The 19013-nt window shown below is 45.3% G+C and overlaps 1 protein-coding gene across 1 annotated transcript; it reads left to right on the top strand.

Annotated features, from left to right (window-relative positions):
- Positions 1–210: 210 nt before the first annotated feature.
- Positions 211–5585, top strand: LOC103797610 (tropomyosin alpha-3 chain-like; the record flags this gene model as incomplete). Its single annotated transcript, XM_009069832.1, has 7 exons — positions 211–360; positions 1895–2028; positions 3002–3119; positions 3550–3620; positions 3850–3925; positions 5006–5068; positions 5516–5585. Coding segments are annotated over exons 1-7 (682 nt in total), but the record flags the coding sequence as incomplete, so codon positions are not given.
- Positions 5586–19013: the final 13428 nt, after the last annotated feature.

Here is a 19013-nt window from a genome sequence, read left to right as displayed (position 1 = left end):
TTTCCAGACTGTGATTAGCAGCTGTTGCTGCAAAAAAGAATCTCTTGTTTTGAGTGCATCTTAAGGGGCTGTTGGTAATTGGCTTTTCAAAATGCATTTTTCTTTCTTCTTCTGCAAAACAGAATCTCCCTTACAACAGTAATAATTAACACCTGATAGTAACTTCTCCATGGCATCACTCCCTGTAAAAATAGGTGGTGTATAAGTGCTATGGCAAAAACGCAGAAGGTTGTTTGTCTGGTGGCTGTGGGAGTGCCCCGGAATGTCACCGGGGTTTTTCCTGCCTTACCAAATAAGGAGAGAAGTCCTGCTCTGCAGAAGAATCACTTGGGCCATATAAGGCTGGTTGGTAAATCCTCAGTGAGTTACTGGAGCAGGAAGTAAAAACTTGAACTTTAGTCACCCTGTGTTTTCTAAGCGCATTGTATGCTCTTATCTGATGAGGCGTCTTGACATGATAATAATTAACTTGTAGCATTATAAATTTTCCAGGGGTAATGCTTACGAGAGGTTATTTTCTTTAATCAGAAAGCTCAGATTCTTTCTGTTTAAAGCCAGAAGTCTGAAAATGCAAGTTTAGAGTACTGCTGCATGATTACAGGGCTAAATGTTTTACACTTGGATTAATGTGGATCTCTGAGGATGAAGTCTCTCCCGGTGCTACATCTTCACTGCCAGCATGTGTTAATGCTCAAAGATACATTGACTTCCCCGTGTCCGTGTGACTTTGAGTCGTTCTGGTGGGGCAGTGTTACATCAAAGGTGGTTTTACTTGTCTGGTCTGTAAGTTATTCTCTCTTGGGTCACATATGTGGTTTTACTTGTCTGGTCTGTAAGTTTTATTCTCTCTTGGGTCACATAAGGCAAAATTTTAGCAGCCTCGGTTAGAAAAGGAAAAGCACCAAACTGACAGTTTTGGTATCTATTTTTGCTGCAGGGTTGGTTCCCTCCTCAACCAGATATCATAGGAAATCCATATATCTACTTCCTCATGTATAGCAGGATCATTCTCTGTGCTAATTAAGTGTAACTGTTATTCTTGGAAGTAATTAACTTTTTCAAATAATGACCTTTCGTATATGTGTTGGCCTTAATATCATCTTGAAAGCAAGTAAGCTTAGTAATGAGGTTACCAGGAGAAGGCTGTGACAGAACTTACTCCGGAGCTCAAGCAACTGTAGGTTTGAGGGTGTCAGAAGTAAGAGCTGGTAATGAAAGAGGCAGATGAGTTCAGTGGACAGATAATGCCAGAGAGGCAAATTTAGGGGAAGTTTAAGGTTGGCACTGCAGGAGAAAAACCCAAACATATGTTTTAAGTGTTGCCTGTGGCAGGGCCCTTCGGAGGTGTCGCCTCTGCTGGTGCCTGATTTGTCAGCTCTTGTGTAGCCTGTCTGCAAACAGAACTTCTGGGGACTTGGGCCTTTCTGAAACATTGTCCTGCTCCTCTCAGCTCTCACGGCGAGTGCTGGTCTAGGTGTGTTTTTGTATGGTGCAACGAACCCTTCATACGGGGCTCAGGGGAATACTGGGACAATTCTTACCCAATATGGTGAAAGGTCATAAATAAGGGATTTGGGATAGCAGAAGGATCACGTAGTTAGTGTGTGCAGATTTGATTAAAAAAGTGGTTAGTTAATGTCTGCAAACACGGTAACTGAAAATGTTTGGGTAGCGATGCACAATTCTTCCAGTGCAGGTCTTTCTAGTACAGACTGTACAGTCCTTGATGTGCTTCACTGAAAGAAAGCATTAATCACTTTTTCCTCTGTTAAGCAATAACTTGACGATTCAACGAGGGCACACACACCTGAGTGAGTCAGGAATCACTGGAGTGGCAGGTGTGGGAGATGCTGTGTGCCTCGGTCTGAGTTCATTTCTCTTCTCCTGTGCTTAGGCTGAGAGCGATGTGGCCTCCCTGAACAGACGCATCCAGCTGGTGGAGGAGGAGCTGGATCGGGCTCAGGAGCGCTTGGCCACCGCCCTGCAGAAGCTGGAGGAGGCAGAGAAGGCTGCAGATGAGAGTGAAAGGTGGGTGGTGCCACAAGGGAATGACAAGGATCATAATTGCCAGGGTGTGGGTTAGGGAAATAAATTAAACCACTCCTGTGTCTCTGAACATATGTAATCTACTCTTTGCGTACATGGACATCAGTTACAACTTGTTTGTGGAGATGGCCAAAATATGTAGGCTTGACCTCTTTTTCAGTTGTAGAGATGAGATTTCAGTGGGTAGGCCTTTTGATGTATCATGCCACATCCTGGGAAAACTGCTTGGCCCAGCCCAGGCTTCTCTGTTTGGATGACAACTTCTCGAGGTACTCTTGTGCTGTTGGCTGATTCTGAATTTCACTGTGGGTAGAAAATCTCACCTGGAGAATAGCAAAATGCTGGAAGAGCTTTGGTTCTCCTGTTGGTAAGGTTGGTACATGAAGGTGAGAAAAGAAAGAGACTGGTCATTCCTTCAAATTTCCAGAAGTCCATGATGTCAGTTAAGAACTCAAGTTTTGTGCCTTTGAAAAACGCAGTTTGTAGGAGAGAGAAGATCTTACATCTGTGATAACAGCTCTTACTGGGACAGACTCAGGGGAGTCTGGCCCGTAAGTGTGATGCTTGTCAGTCCTGCAGGGGTTGTAACCTGCTGTTTCATGAGGAGTGTAGAAGCACAGATGTTTTCAGTCATCTTACTGGGTCTTCAGAAGCAAGACTCTTTATTTACCTTTATGTAAGATTTTTCCTTCAATTTAAAGTGCAGAGGAATAGTACAGCTGAACTGTGGGAAGAGCTAAGCAAACCACACTTTCTTTCTTCATAAGATATGTTTTGTTCCTTGAGCTTCTAAAGTGTGTGCTCAGGTCTAGATCTATGGTGTGAAGACTCACCTATCTTATGTACTTCATTCACCTTAATACAATCGTCTGAAAGTCACACCCCACTAGCAGTAGAGCTGGAGATAAACTGCCAAGCCCTGACCTTTGCATTTCCTGTTTTTCACGTGTTTCAGAGGAATGAAGGTCATTGAAAACAGAGCCCAGAAGGATGAAGAGAAGATGGAAATCCAAGAGATCCAGCTTAAAGAAGCGAAGCACATTGCTGAAGAGGCTGACCGCAAGTATGAAGAGGTCAGTTCCTGAGAGCAGCTCGTCTGTTTCCACAGCCCATTAGGCTGTGCCTGGAAATCTCTGTTTCTTTTTCCCTCCTTTGCCTTTTAAGTTCAAAAGGTCATAAACACCACTCTTGACAGCTCTGGAATGAAAAATGGGCACCCAGATACCTCAGGGAACAAGGTGGCAGGAGATCTGTGCTTAGATCTTGGCACTAAAACATTTGAGAGTATCCCCGGTGCTCTTAGGGAGAAAAGGGTTGTGGGTGAAAGAGATGTCACGAAAAATGTGAGATAGCCAAGACTCAAGTGAATAATGATGTCACAGGATCAAAACTCCCGTGTTGAGCGAACAGTGGGAAGAGCCCCAGCCCCTCTGTGGTTCTAGCAGCAGGTGAGGTGAGCTGCAGCACATCACACCCCTGACCACAACTCGCCTCTCCCTGCAGGTGGCTCGTAAGCTGGTGATCATCGAGAGCGACCTGGAGCGAGCCGAGGAGCGCGCGGAGCTGTCAGAAAGGCAAGTGCTGCACTGCCCAGCCGAGTGTGAGGGGCCCCAGGCCACGGTCACAGCATGCAGCGCTGGCAGTGCACTGTGTCAGCTCCAGGCTCTGTTCTGCTCGTTGGCTGCCGTGGCTGAGAGGGGCAGCCCGGAGTGAACGTGTGTGGTGTGTGTGTTGTCACTGCATGCTGGACTTGCACACTGATTTTGTGAATGGCTTTTGTGCGTTTCATGTGTTCACTAACAGCCAAGTCCGACAGCTGGAAGAACAGTTAAGAATAATGGATCAGACCTTGAAAGCATTAATGGCTGCAGAGGATAAGGTACTGATACTAATAAACAGTTTGTAGGTTTAACTGCTACCCAAGCCTTTCAGCTTCCATTGCTGGTTAGCTCACTCAGTAGTAACAAATCAGTCCTCGCTATGCTCTTTACTCTCTTTGCATCTTGCTTTGGTGGTTTTCTTTGGTCTCTTTTTTTGTTTATTTGTTCATTTTTGCCTTTGAAACTGATCTCCTGTGCAGCCAAAAAGAAGCTGAACTGTCTGACGTGTAAAAGCTCTGTAAATATTTGTGTAAGCCAAGGGCTGTCGATAAATTCCTGTCTGGTCGTCATCTTAATGTGCACTTGAAATGGTATTTGGCATCACAAAGAATTGCTTTCAGTCGGTGATGGATCAGCTGCTTTTGAGGCCATTCTTTTGCCCTGTAATTGTTTTCATTTTTCTCTATCTTTTCCCCCTGTTTCCTCCTGTTTCTTTTGCTTGACTGAATCTTCCATCCACCCCTTTCCTGCCTTCCCTCCGAAATAACAGCAAATGTGCTGAGCTTGAAGAGGAGTTGAAAACTGTGACCAACAACCTGAAGTCGCTGGAGGCTCAGGCTGAGAAGGTAGGCTGGAGACTTCCATGAGTGTCCTTACGGTGTCACCTGCCCCGTGGGGTTCTCTCTGTGTGCTGATTGCTTTGCAGCATTTCAGCTGCTGCCACTGCTCAGCTCACTTGTGGCTCTTACTGGAATAGCATATCTTCTGGTGCCAAATAGGTCAGTGTAATTTGGCCACGTATTCTGTTAAGTCCTCTGACAGGATTACATATCACTTACAGAATGTCCCTCGAAATGCCATTGTGTACTAACCAGATTTCTCCAAATGACACTCCTCTTTAAAACTGTAGTACTAACTCTACTCCAAGTCCCCACCATATGGCACTGGAATATAACTCAAGGGAAGTTTGGCTTCTGTAGTAATCTGTATTACCACAGTCTGGTAGGTGGAATTAATTTAGTTTTAGCCCGAGTAATTTGTTGTGTACAGATATCTATTGGAAGAGATTTTTGAATGTGGGTGTTCTGATATATTTGCAGTGCCTGGTCTAATACCAGTGATCCTCTTTGTAATTACAGTACTCACAGAAAGAAGACAAATATGAAGAGGAGATTAAAGTTCTGACTGACAAACTGAAGGAGGTAAAATTAGAGCTGTTCTTTGCAATGTATTTTCCAATGCATCTTTGATTCTTTAAATGTAAACAGTGCTTTGACAAACATATCATTTTAGAAACAGTTAAATGTCTCTCCTAAAAGTGAGTATGGATTAGCCTTGTTGTTTTCCTCCTCTCATTGTACATTTTTCCTCATCTCAATTGTTGTTCCTCTATCCATAAGTAGTGTGTGTGTGTTTTGCTAAACTAGTCTGTGTTTGTCTTGGCTGCAGGCTGAGACCCGTGCTGAATTTGCTGAGAGGTCAGTAACCAAGCTGGAGAAGAGCATTGATGACCTAGAAGGTATGGGGTTTTTTTTTCTTCTTACTATAGAAATACATATCTCTTACTCTGCTGTTGTGAGGGGGTTTGTTGTTGGTATGGGCTGTTTTTCAGTGTTTGCTAAACTAGTCTGTGTTTGTCTTGGCTGCAGGCTGAGACCCGTGCTGAATTTGCTGAGAGGTCAGTAACCAAGCTGGAGAAGAGCATTGATGACCTAGAAGGTATGGGGTTTTTTTTTCTTCTTACTATAGAAATACATATCTCTTACTCTGCTGTTGTGAGGGGGTTTGTTGTTGGTATGGGCTGTTTTTCAGTGCCCAATTCTATATCTCTTACTCTGCTGTTGTGAGGGGTTTTTTTGTTGGTATGGGCTGTTTTTCAGTACCCAATTCTACTTCCTTGACTTGTCCTTCTGACATAAATGGGTCTGCCTAAAGAGTAAAGTAGGCAAAACATTTTCCAGTTGAAATGTATTGATAACTTAAATGCTTCAGGTGAACAGTGTTTTGCTCTTGCCTGTTCCTTTTTGTCTCATGTTCTCGAGACTTCTTTCCTTTTTTTGCTTTATACTCTTCTCCTTGGAGGTATATAAATGTGTAGGGTGAATGATCAGATGATAAGTGTTAGCATCTTACTAAGAAGCTGATGCAGAGCTGTGTGATGTTTGCAGACATCAGGAATGTGGAAAGCTGCCCTAATTTATTACTGTGTTAGGTGTGGGTCAGGGCAGGCATTCTGTGACGTGGTTTGGGTAAGGCTAAAGGATTGAATGCATCATCGTCAGGACAGCTTATTTCACTTCAGAGAGTTGGCTGTAAGCTTTTGGTGTCTCTCTCTGAACTGCAGTAGAATAGTAGGATGTGCTTTTTCCCTCCAGAGAAAACAATTCAATAGGGCTTTGTAATTAGAAGTTGTATGGAGTTTACTATTAGATGCATTACACTAAGTCTGGGATTTAGGAAGCTTAATTGCTGGGCATGGCAGGCTGTGAAATAGCTAGCTTAGCTGCTGAAAATTTATGATCACTGACTCAGGAAGGAAGCAGGAAAGAAAGAGTAGTGTTTAGAAGGAACAAAAACTGCTGTAGGAAGCTGAGTTTGGGACATCACACAAACCACTGTGGTTTAGAAAACCCAAAAGTGGGAGAAAATTGTAATATCCTCCTTGACCCTCATTTTTGAATCTGTGTGCCCTCCTAGTGTGCATTAACACAAAACCCCAGGGCAGCCAAACATGGATATTTGCTTCCCTTTTGGGCATTCTTTCCTTGGTTTTCTCTGTATCAAAGGTTGCCCCACTGGCAGTGCAGGTAATGAACTCATAGCACAGAACTGTTCACTACTGAGTTTTTTTATTCTTCTCTAATTCTGTAACTTTGTTTTATTCCATCTGTCACAACACTTCTCTCTGTGCACTCTTCCCATTTCCTATGGCTTCTGGACTGTACCCCCTGGCACCACCTTCGCTGCCCTCCCTCCATCACATCCATCCCCTGCACACCTCTGTCTTCCCTGGGGAACGTTAGATGAGCTCTATGCTCAGAAACTGAAGTACAAGGCCATCAGTGAGGAGCTGGACCACGCTCTCAATGATATGACTTCCATGTAAATGTCTTCCCAGCTTGTGCCTGCTTCCCTGCCCCCGCTGGCTGCGCAGCCCCAGCCTGTGAAATTGCCTTCCTGTGTCGTGGGAGGCGCGTTCCTTTAGCCAGAATTAGGTGTACAAAATACCATGAACAGTTTCTTTACCGTGGCAGAGTGTGGGTGAGTGTTGTGCCTAGCCTGGTAAATACTCATGGTGATTTTGTAAGCTTGTGGTTCCTCTTCCATTCTGCATCTGCAGTCCTCGTGTCTTGTGGCTGCCCTTTGTTTGTAGCTGTGTTTATCCTTCCAGTTCACCTCTGTTCAGACATGATCCACCAGGCCTATCGTGTTCAGTTTACCAAAGAAAATTGCCTCTGTCCCTGTGGCATTCTGCCTGCTGTCACAGTTCTGCTCTGGCAAAGTTCCTATAAAGATGTCAAAGAAATTTAGATTTAGCTGTGTTCTCTATTAATGACAGTGGAATCTAAATTTCCTCAACTGCTCTGGAAATTTCAGCTGTTATCACTAAATTACAACTGTGGAAATTGATTTAAGATACTCTGATGTCATTCAATCCCATAAAAGTGACAGTTGAATTATAGGTTGCTTCTGCATGTTTTCTGGAAGGTAATATACCAAAAGTTAAGTTGCATGTACCAAAAACATGGTAATATCAACTTTAGTCATGAGGAGAGAAGTGGAGTGGCAGGAGAGTTGTCAGTTCTGAGTGTGCCTGGTTTGTGCAGTGTTTGGTACAAACTGCCTCTGCTTCCCTTGGCCCAGGGCTCTGCACAGAGGTCAGTGGTGCTGTGCCCACCTTCCCTGCTCGTGCCTCTCCCTTGCACGACCCTCGCAGGGTTGGCATGGCAGGGAGGGAGGAGCTCTGAGGTGCAGTGTTTGGTCCCAGCATTTATTTTTGGAGGCTAGCATGTTTTCAGCGAGGCTTCAGGTCTGCTCAGAGCTTGAAATGTATCCTGTGTGCACCCACACTTTAAATGCTTTTTCCTTGCATTATTTCGTCCCTTTATCTGTGCTGTCATTTCCTACCTCTCTCCCAGCTTTCTAGTGGAGGTCTCCTGTTTGCTTTGTATGCTTTGATTGTCATTTGTTTAAATTCCCTCCCACATACACTTTTGCTCAGTGGCTTATTTCTGTCTTCCTCCTCCGTGCACAGAGATTACAGTATTTCTTCAATTTGGGATGTTTCTAAATGGGAGACAGGCTGAGCTGTGCTGTGCTGGTACATGAGGATGTTGCTGTAGCATTCCATTCCCAGCATGGTGTGGTGTTTCTCTGGTGTGGCCATCTCAGCATGTTGAGCTCTGCTCTGCAGCTGCTGCCGTGTGGGAAGTCTTCACTGCACCTTTTTCATTTTTCTCCCTTGTCTCACTTTTTCTTTTCGTGCAGATAATTTTCTTTGCTTCACTTCTCCAAAGACATCTTCATCGGGTTGGATAAAACATCTTTCCAAGCTTTGGATGTTTCATGGGTTCATTGTCCTGTCTTCTAGCTTAGTTCACTCTTCCTCTAGCTGCTGTCTCAGAACATGCTCTGTTTGTGCTCTGCTGTACAGAAACTCCATTTTTGGTGTAAAATAAACATCCCAGCTGTATCCCTTCTGCTATCCCCTTGCCTTTGATTTATTTAAGTAACTATTTAAGTTATTAATAAAAATTGCTTTTTTGCCATTAGGGATTTAATTTTTGGTCGTTTTCATTTTTGATCTGCAAACACTTTTGCCTGTGGGATGAGAGTACTGCTCCTGGTGTCAAAACTGATGCAGATAAAATAGATGTAATAGGAATTTTTCCAGTTGTTAGGCCAAAGTCTGCAAGGACACTACTTCCTTGGGGTCACTGGGTCATGGGAGCATGGCCGAGAGAACAGTCACATCCTTGACACCAGATTTTTCACTTGGAAGTCTGATGTTTTCTCTGAGCTTGATGCTGAAGGCTTCTTGTCTCATATGAATGTGTTTGTTCGTTAACTTACATATTTGAGACAGATTTAAAGGGGTAATACCAAAAACTTTTTTTTCCCACCCAAAAGTAGTCTTGAAATGTCTCGCAAAACAATTTTGTGTCTTTCACCCCTTGGTTATTCAGCAGGGATGTTGGTGGGTAACTTTTGGAGCTCAGTTGCAGTACATTTTTTTCAGTGGCATGGCAGGATGTGGAGCTCCATGCACCCCCGAGGCTTGGGGGGCAGTGCAGGCTGCTCTGAGCTGGGAGCCTGAGCTCTGCTGTGCTGGGGGAGCCTGGCAGAGGTTTTGATGGGGCTTTCCACACGTGTGGCATTATCCTGATGAGGGAGACAGGACCCAGTTGTTCCTGCTCCGGGATCGGTGCTGTGAAACGTGCCCTGGTTTATCTGAGCTGGCTGCTGGAGTTTGGGCTAGGGAGGAAGCTGAGAGGAGTTGCTCACCACACAGGCATGTCCTGCAGACCAGCTCCCTGCACAGCCTTGCCAGTGCTGTGTCCAGTGCCTGCAGGGGAAGGGCATTTCTGTGGAAGCTCTTAGGAAGCTTGCGGAGAAGAGTCAGAAGCAGTAATTTCCTGTAGGGGAATCATCTGGGATCAAGAGGTCAGGAGTGCAGTTTGAATGTAGAGTGCTGGGGAGAATATGGGCGATTAGAAAACACAGGACAGTCAAAATCCATCACAGAACATTCTTTCACTCTGCAGAGCAACTCCCACTAGATGTGCTGTCCCAACATAGCTGTGGCTGTTCTGTCTGGACACACATTGTCCTCTCTGTTGGCTGTGCTTGAGCAGCACAGGTTGTCATGTTCTGTTTCCTTTTCACCAAATGTGTGGGTCCGTTTTAGTGCAAACGCAACTGAGCAACTTAAAGGTATCCAGATGTCAGCACATTACACCAGTAACAGAAGGGTATTTTCCTACCAAAAATAGCATTTCAGCCATCAGATTTCCTGGGAAGGTGTATGGGCTGAGCCAGACCTGGCAGCATCTCCACCCATGCTGGTTGTGATGCAGTTGCTTTCCCTCCACTGACAGATGAGGTTCCACCATACCTTAAGCAAATTAAAATGGCACTCATAAAACAAATCTTCACGATACTGCACAAAAGACTAAAGCAGGACTTGGTTCTTCTAGGAATATAGCTGCAGTTCTTCGTTCCTATTGCAATTTGTCTCGCAGCTGTTCCCCACAGCAGGATTCTTAGCCAGTTCTTCGTGTGGTATAGTAGCTGTTCCTTGGAGTAGCCATTGAATTACTAGAGTTCTAGAAACAGAGGTAAAATGTTTCTCTGTATGTTACTGAACTGTCTGTCATGTGACCAGTTTCTTTATTAACTCTTATCTAACTGTTTTCTCTGTCTAATCTGTCTTCATTCTACCTCTTTTTCTCCCCTCTAACCTGCTCACTGCCTGTACAGACCAACTCTACCAGCAACTTGAGCAAAACAGTCGCCTAACTAATGAACTAAAGCTGGCACTGAATGAGGATTAAACTTTAGTGTGACTACATTGTTAACTTGTTTAAAAACACCTTCTTACACATTTCCTTTAAGAATGAATCAGTAAATGTAGAAATAAGCAAGAAATCTAGAAATTGATTTTTTTGGGGGGGACTATGATTCTGTGGTAAATTAATGGATGAAATTCTCACTTTCTCTTGGGAAAGTATGAAAATGCTTCTTCTGGCTGAGGCTTTTCATGATGTGTATGCACACCTAGTCTGGAGGAGCAATAAGCTCTTTGGCTGTGCAGTAGCTTCTTCCCACTGCAGTAAACAGCTGCAGCTAGCAGCTCCCAAACAGTAACAGCCTTGTAGAAAGGCACTCTTGAGAAGCTGACCACACGAGCTGCCCCTCAGATTCCTGCTAGGGGGAGAGAAAAACATGCACCAGGATTGCTATTGCTGTGCTGCAAAGCCACCTGAAAGGATGTTGACAGCTGTTTGCTGTCTGGAGACTGATGTGCTAATGTGGCATTGCTCTGAGTTGGGCTTGTGTTTGACTGGGCAAAGCAAAGCCAGCTTGGAGCTCCCTGTGGGAAGAGCTGGTCAGAGTCAAGGTATGGCTGCTCTGGTATGGAGTCACTGCTTCTGGGGCCTGTGGGACCTCTGGAACATTATGTCGTTGATTGTGTCAGACAAGTTTGTTAAATGATTGTCCCATGAAAGTGTGCATGCAGCATAAAGCTACTAACTGCAGTGTTACTGATTTCCTAGAAGAAATGAATTTATGCAAGGTCACTGAGGAAGATAATAGTTTTAATTCATTTGTTCTTTGCAAGTCCTGAGTTCTGTGAAACTCAATGTATGGATCTGCAAAGAACTTCATTATTTATTGCCTTGCACTGAAGAAATAATAAAGTCATTTACCATCCCACTTTCCTGTAAACAAAGAACATGCACGAATTGCATCTCTGCTGGCAGTGCATTTTCTTACCAAATGCAGCTGTAAACTTGCATTACTTGCTGTTTGTTTAATTAACTTGGAAGTCTCTCTGGTTGTGTTATCTGAGCACGTTGGTGTTTATGAGCATGCACATTTGTTAGCTTTCTGAACCCTCTGAGAAGTGATGATTACGTGTCTCGTGTGCTGCAAGTCAGTGCCTCCAAAGAACTGCTATTCATGTCTTCATTTTCTAATCCCACAACAGAGAAAGTGGCGCATGCCAAAGAAGAAAACCTTAGTATGCATCAGATGCTGGATCAAACTTTACTGGAGTTAAACAACATGTGAAAACCTCCTTAGCAGCAACCACATTATTTGTTTTGTTATTTTTACACCTGCTTTCTGTGAAGCCCCATAAATATGTCCTTATTTTAGTTTCAGCACAGTCACAAGAACATCTGCTAACTTGTCGAGCAGGGTCAGGGAAACGCCAAAATGGGCAAGCCACGTGCGGGTTGAGGTATCTTACATTGGGGTTAAACGTGCCATTTCCCAACCAAAACGTGGCCTACACTTGGTAGAGAGTTCAGCAAGGCAGTAAGCTTAGTCTTGGAAGAATCCTGGCTGTGACAGAAAGTGTCCCACCTCAAGTGCCAACTGCAGTTTGACACGAGAAGAACATGAGTTGGAGATATCGGGTGGAAATGGTGCTATTTTCAGCAAAAGGCTCTACTCAAGTCTTTTTTGACATCAGACAAGTCAGGAGTTGTCCAGCCCAGTAATTTATTTTTGTCAGAATTTCACTGATCTGTGAGGATTTGGACTTTCTGTGCCTTCTAATTCAGTCAGACAGAGGTGTGTAAGCAGCAGATCCAGGGGAGATTCCGGAGGCTTCCAGCTCTGCTCTTGCGACTCGACTCTTAAGTGTAGGTCAGCATTTCACCCTGAGTACTCACTCATTGTGTTTTTCATGTTGAAATGAAAGATTCAATAAATTCAGGACAAAACGTGAATTTGGAACAGATTGTTGTAAAATGTATTTTATTTGTGTGAATTGGGGGGTGGGGGAGGAATTTTTGAACTGATATTTGCCTCACTTTTTTTTTTTTTCACACTTTCTTTTAAGCGGTTTAAGAGTATACCTGTATGTAAACATTGTATAATGATACAGAATAAAATGCACATTTTAGGACATTTTGTAAATCTTGCTCTCCTGTGATTTGTTTTTCACTGCTTTAGCTCTCAGTGCAGTGTCTCTGTGGCCCGTGCTGACTTGCTGGGCTCAGGCTCTTCTGTGCTGTTAGCCAACATGTGGAGGTGCAGTGCAGTGGTTTGGACAGATGTGGATCTGCCAGGAAGGCCCTTGAGGGCCATAGAGCAGGAGCTTGTCCCTCTGCCTTGACTGCATGCCCAGGTGGGTGCAGAATGCAACTATCCCCTGACAATAACAGAGTTTTCCAAAATTATTCCTTGTTGACCAAAATTGTTTCTGTAAGACCCTTGCAGAACTCCCCTAGAGCTCCATGGGAAATGAGTCCAAAGGCTTGGAAACTCTCCCGCATGTTCGTGTATCTTACCTAGTAATGTGTGTTCATGTCCTTGGTGCAGTGACAGACCTTCCAAAGTCACCTTCCTCCAGCTTTTCACTGCTGCTTGCTCATTTCTACCTGTGTAGGTATCTTCAGTTGGACTGTGAGATCTGTCAGTGACAACTTCAGAACTTGAGAAATAATTTTTGTTTCCCTTTTCTTTAGTATATTGCTGAAAGTGTATGCTGTCCACCCTTCTAGCAGCAAGAAGTTTGGCAGGAGACAGGTATAGATAACCTTCCAGATCCCCAAGGAGTTTTCATTAGTGGATGCCTAGCCAGGAACTGAAAACAAGAGACTTTCTCAGCAGCTGAATCAAGCTGGGAAAGGGTAAAGTAGTACATGATTCCAGGTGAAGAGGGAGTCAGAGAGGGAAGATGTTCAGGTGCAAGTCCAGCTGGTTTTGATTGTGTTACAAAGGGAAGAACTTGGTAACATCACAAGCTTCTGTGTGATTCAGTGGCTGCTGCCAAGTCAGCCAGGATGCAGCGGGTGAAGTCCCTGGCTTTGTGTTTCCCTGTAAGTGTTTTGGGGAAGCAAAGTAGAAGTTCCAAGGTTCCTGGAGTGCCCTAAGTGGAGGCTGTCAGTCTGCAGCTCCGTGTAACAGCAGTGCAGAGGTAAGTCACTCCGATCTCTTTCTCCTTCCCTAGCACAGGGATAACATGTCAGGTCTTTGAGCCCTGAGAGTTCACATCTCTGTGTGTGGTGTCAACTGGTGCTGTGGGGTCAGCAGGGCTCTGCCAGTAAGGAAGGGCTGTGCTGGGAACAGTGCAGAGTAGGGCCCAAGGCCACCCAGAGTGTCAGAGGCTGTGCAGGAGGAGAACAGAGGAGTTCTGGGCACTGGGCCACGAGTCTTACACGGCTGAATGTGCTGCCAACTCTGCTGGATTGCTTTTATGGTCCCATGCGATCTGCTTGGGTCCTGAACAATGTGTCTGAGTGAGGTCAGGCCCTTTGTTTGCTGCTTAAAATTGCTTTCCAGGAGACCACAAACTGCTTTGTGGTCTGGGGAATCTGAATTCAACTCTTGCTATGTTTGAACGTAAGGATGAGGCTGTGGTTTTCATGTCACTTAATGATCCCATATCAGCACTAATAGGGCAGCGTGTGCAAGCCAGGAGATAAGAACTCATCTGGAAAACAATCTGTTTGTAGAATAGGCTTCCCTGAAGCACACTGTTGCAGATTAATCCATAAAGGTTCGGAGTTTACACTGAGTGCAGATTGTATAGGGGTTTGTGTCATTTAGCTAAGGGGTTTTAAAGATGATTTTAGCAAACCACACAAGTGCATATCCAGCTTTGGCCACACATGTGCAAAGTACCTGCAGCTCAGGCCTGCCTGCTTGACTAAGCCTTGGTCAAACAAACAGTTCCATTAGGGCAAAGTCTCAGTGGTGTAGAATTGAGCTTTAATAGTCATTGCACAAACAAAAGTTCTCTCTCGTGTTGAAGCTGCTGTGGCATTTGCTGTGTGGGTTTGGAAAACAAAGGGCTGCCCACAGTGAGGACTGCAATACTCTGTTTCAGTTTCTAAAGCAAAAGGCTGATGTTCAGAGGTGCTGAGCAGTCCTTTTTAGTCTGAGCAGGACACTTGTAGACTGTATTAAAGGTGTGAGATTGCAGAAATCCGTAGTTAAACTGGAAATCCTGAAACCTCCAAATTCTGTTTTCCCATTTCTTTTGCCCATGTCAGTTTTGCCTTTGAGGCAATAATGAAGACATTGCTCTCTAACAGCAAAACGATACGTTTCTCAGACAACATGGGCATTTCTCTTGGCTTCTATTTTATTTTCCTGTTTGAGAATTTATAAGGACACAACAGTCCATATAAGAAATGCTTTTTGCTTACTCCTGTTGTTCAAACCTTACAGGCACCAAGTCAAGTAGGAACTTGTTAGCTTTCGTTACACCCCTTGCAAAAATGTCATCCTAAGTAGAGCACAGCTTCCCCTCCAGCAGCAGCACACCCTGGGCTGATTCGCTTCCGATGCATCGTTATCTTGTTTACCTGCACGCTGCAAGGCTTTTTATTGGATGGAAAAATCCAAGCTGGTGACAGACACTGAGATGAGTATGCAGGTAGTAAAACTGTACTGCTGAGTAATGTTAGTCACACTAAAGCATAACTGAGTGAAGTGTGTGTGTGATGTGCACCTGACGTACACCTGTATACACCAGAAAGTACATGCAGCCTCTAAAACAAGGAAGTGCTTTTGGTTTGGCTCAAGGTCAAAGAAATCAGTGACAGTTATTTCCAGCTCAGGCAGGTGACAGGTTATTCCAAGTCCCTGGAGAGATGACCTGTCCTACATTTAGTGCTTACTGGAGCAGCCATTCATCCCAGGCAGTTGTCTTCCCTCAGTAGTGAAGTTTTAAAAATTTTCTTAGTTGTTTCCCATAGATCTGTTTGCGAAAAATACAAAAGAAATACCTACTTCAGTTTTTGCAGTGATCCTATTGCAGCACAAATCTGTGTCAATACCCTTCACTTGAGCTACCCTTTTCTTTCACATGTGTGAAGGGATGGAGTGAGAAATCCCTCCTTACTGGTGTGTGCAGCACGTAGCAGTTGAGCACTGGGCTGTCTCCAGAGAGGCTCTTCTGCCACGTGCCTGGGCCTGGGGAGGGTAGTGCGAGGCAAGGGCTGGAGCTTGTGTGCACAGACTCCTCCCAGGAATAGAGCCCAGTGCCAAGTGCCTCCACCCAAGCACCCCAGACACTGCGAATTCCACAGAGGCCTTTTCCTGTTTCCTACTGGTCTGTGCAGTTTCTCAGCTCTCTGTGCTCTGCTCTCACCAGGAGCAGTTGCACTGGCCCAGAAGTGTCTGCAAGGCGAAATGAAGGTGTGATGGCAGCAGGTGTGTGAACCACACTGGAATGGACAGGCAGTAAATGTGTGGAAAATGGGCTAGCAACCAGCCTGCACGTAGAGCTGATGTGTTTGGCATGAACTGCAGAGAAGCATTCACTTATGACAATAGATACCAGTAAAAATACATGCTGGAGCTTCAAATAATGTTGAGTGGTTTGGGAAAGTTGCTGGAGTAGGCACTGAGCAGGGTCTAGAGTCTTCTAGCTAGAACAGCTAAATAGATGAACTGCAAACCAGGACTGTGTTCTTCACACAGGGGTGTGCCTGCAGAGTCACAGAGAAAATAGAAGCACGTTTTTCTGCTGCATCTGTCAAAGCAAATGTGCCTGTTGTTCTTCCTGGCTTGCAGACACCTGCTGTGGAGGTGGCACTTGGGGCTGCACCTCAGGGTGCTGAGAGCAGCTGCCTGGCCCACTTCTCACACAAGTAAGTCAGGGTCAGGCTGGCAGGAGTTCTCACAGCCACATTTCTTGGCTCAGAGTTGTCTGGGACATGTTCATTTCATTGAGCATTGTATTTTGGGAGAAAGGGTGGAAGGAGAGGTAGTTACCCCCAGTTGTGAGGAACTCTTCCTAGATCAAGCCAGAAAGCTTGCCTAAGTGCCTAAGTGCAATGGCATCTGTGGGCACATGAGCTTCAGAACGATGCCTTGTGGTTACTGTGCTCAGTCTTTCAGGTGTTCTACACCTCCCATCATTTGTTACTTTATTTTGAAGCAACACACTTGAGTCTGAAAAAACACAATGGGAGGAGCAGAACCACTGATGCTGTCTGGTGCCTGTGTGAGCAGTGGTGATGCACACCAGAGATGGTACCTCTGCTCACTGAGTGGGGAGAAAAGCTGGAGAGGCTAAAAAGGTTATACATGGCAACTGAATCCTAATGATAAAAGGGAAACCACTCTCAGGGACAGAATTGTTCAGTCCTCTCTGTGCTCAGTTTTCTACCAGAAGACACTGTTACCTAAAGAATAACTCCAGGAGAAACAGGAATTGCATATTTTTCTTTTCTTTGGGGGGTGATGGTGGGGATGGTTTTCTGTTGTTACACTGATATATTCCATAAATGTTCCTTCACTACATACTTTCAGCTGGTGACAATTATTTTTTTCTCTGAGTCCCCAAAGATTTCAAGTAGACCCTGAATTAAAATTCTGAGGGGATCACCACTACAAAGGTGGAGGTTCAAAACTAATGTTTTTGCAAAGAAGAAAAATAAACCTGTGTGCCCTTTGGCTGATCTGTAACCACAGCATGGTCTTTCCAGCATTCCCTTGCCTAACGTGGAATATTTCCCAAACTCCCATCCTGTGGTTTCCAAGAGCTGTGGCAGACTGAGGCACTGACAATGTGGCACTATAAAACTCTCTCATATTCTGTTTTATTGGAAGTATACAATGCCCAGGGGACACATCCTGAGGGCACAGGAAAATGGGGTAAACTAAGGAGAGTTATGTTTCTTTCATGGGGCATGTGTTGGGGGGTGGTTCTGCAGAAATCTGCAGGTGTGTGCTGCTGCCTGAGCTCCCGGCAGAGCTGGGACCACTCCTGCTGCCCCGTGCCACACTGGGAAGGGAGCACGACATGGCACGGCTGTGCTGCTGCTCTGACCACAGCAGGATCACAGTTCCTCTGTAGAGCAGGAAAAGTACATCATGTTTAGCTCAACTCCTCACGCACCGAAGATTAACAAATACCTCGACGACAGCTCCAGCAGTGATGATAAGCATGTTGATCTCAGTGCCTGCAAACCACTGTTCCTAATGCTGCTCTTTCTCTTGGTCCAGACACCTGACACGTTTAAAGGTTAGTTCCCAACTGAGGTTTCCCAGCTAAGCTGTTGGGGAATTCACCTACCCACAATCTTAGTTTGGGAAAAAACCAATCCACCCCAAACAACGCAGGGAAGATTTGAATCTTAAAATCCAGCTGTGAGTAGGCACTTGCTCATGTCCCTTCAGGGGACAGCGTGCCTGGTTCTATGCCTGGGTCTGTCAGTGAATGTCAGTGATGCTCTGATGTTGGGGGCAGCGCTGTCAGTGCTGTGCTGCATGTGCTGCAGTCGTACAGGTGTTACCTTACTTGGTAGCAGAACTCTGAGAACTGCTGTACTGACCGAGGCCAAAGACACGTGTGGGTGAGGATCTGTAGCAACAACCGAGTTCGGCAGTTGTGTGACAGCCGGGAGGGATTCCTGCAGTGGAACCGCTCACTGCTTTTGCCAGCAACCGGTGTAACTTGGTCAGGGTTTTACTGCCATCTACTGCACAAAGGCTTCAAGCCCGATGGAAGTAACAGCTCTGTCTCCTGGTTCTCAAATCAAATTGCTTCTGAAAGGGGAGAGAGAGAGAGAGGGAAAGCATAGCTTGATTTCTCTCTACATTTAACATTCTCTTTGTGCTCTTTTCAAATTCAGAGTGAGTTTGGGTTTTTTTTAATCTTTCCTGTGCTGAGAATAGAAACATATGTGATCAAAGGAATCATTATCACTTTATTCTTTGCATTTTCCATGAACATAAATTTCCCCCACATCTCTGTCTACATAGATCATACTTTTAAATTGCTGCTTTCCTGTTTTTCTTCATTTTATCTAGCACAAATTACAGCCCTTTTGGACACTTTCAGCTTTTGTCTGTTAATTATATTCTGTTAGACTCAACATTTTTAGATGCAGAAATCTTTACAAAAGTTAAAGTCTTTAATTATTGGAATCGAGCCGGAATAATGGGAATCCGTTGGGCTAGTGAAACATTTCGTTATTTCACAATAAATCAAAACCCGAAGAAGTTTCCTTACACTGCTACTTGCTGCGTTTTGAGCAGCCCCTTCCCACACAGAGTGCAGCGGCCACAGACGGCGCTGGGTCTGGTGCCTGGCGTGCTGGATTCCGCAGGGTGAATCCCTTTGGCCTGTCCTGTGCCCTGCGCCGCGGGGCCTGAGACGCGGGGCTTGAGACTGTGTCGGGGCCGGAGATTGTGTCGGGGCCTGAGATTGTGTCGGGGCCGGAGATTGTGTCGGGGCCAGAGATTGTGTCGGGGCCTGAAGGCTTCGCCCTCCCTCACGGAGCAGCACACGGAGGTGCTGGCTCAGGCCGCGGGGCTGGCAGTGCTGACCGGACCGGCCGGGGACGGCACTCTCCCTGTCCCCGTGCCTGTCCTGTCCCTGTCCCTCTCCCTGCCCTTGTCCCTGCCCCTACCCCTCTCCCTGTCCTCTCCCTGTCCCTGTCCCTGTCCTGTCCC

The sequence above is a fragment of the Acanthisitta chloris genome, unplaced genomic scaffold (assembly GCF_000695815.1).
Source record: "Acanthisitta chloris isolate BGI_N310 unplaced genomic scaffold, ASM69581v1 scaffold37512, whole genome shotgun sequence".
Lineage (NCBI taxonomy): Eukaryota > Metazoa > Chordata > Aves > Passeriformes > Acanthisittidae > Acanthisitta > Acanthisitta chloris.
This window is presented reverse-complemented; position numbering and strand designations above follow the sequence as displayed.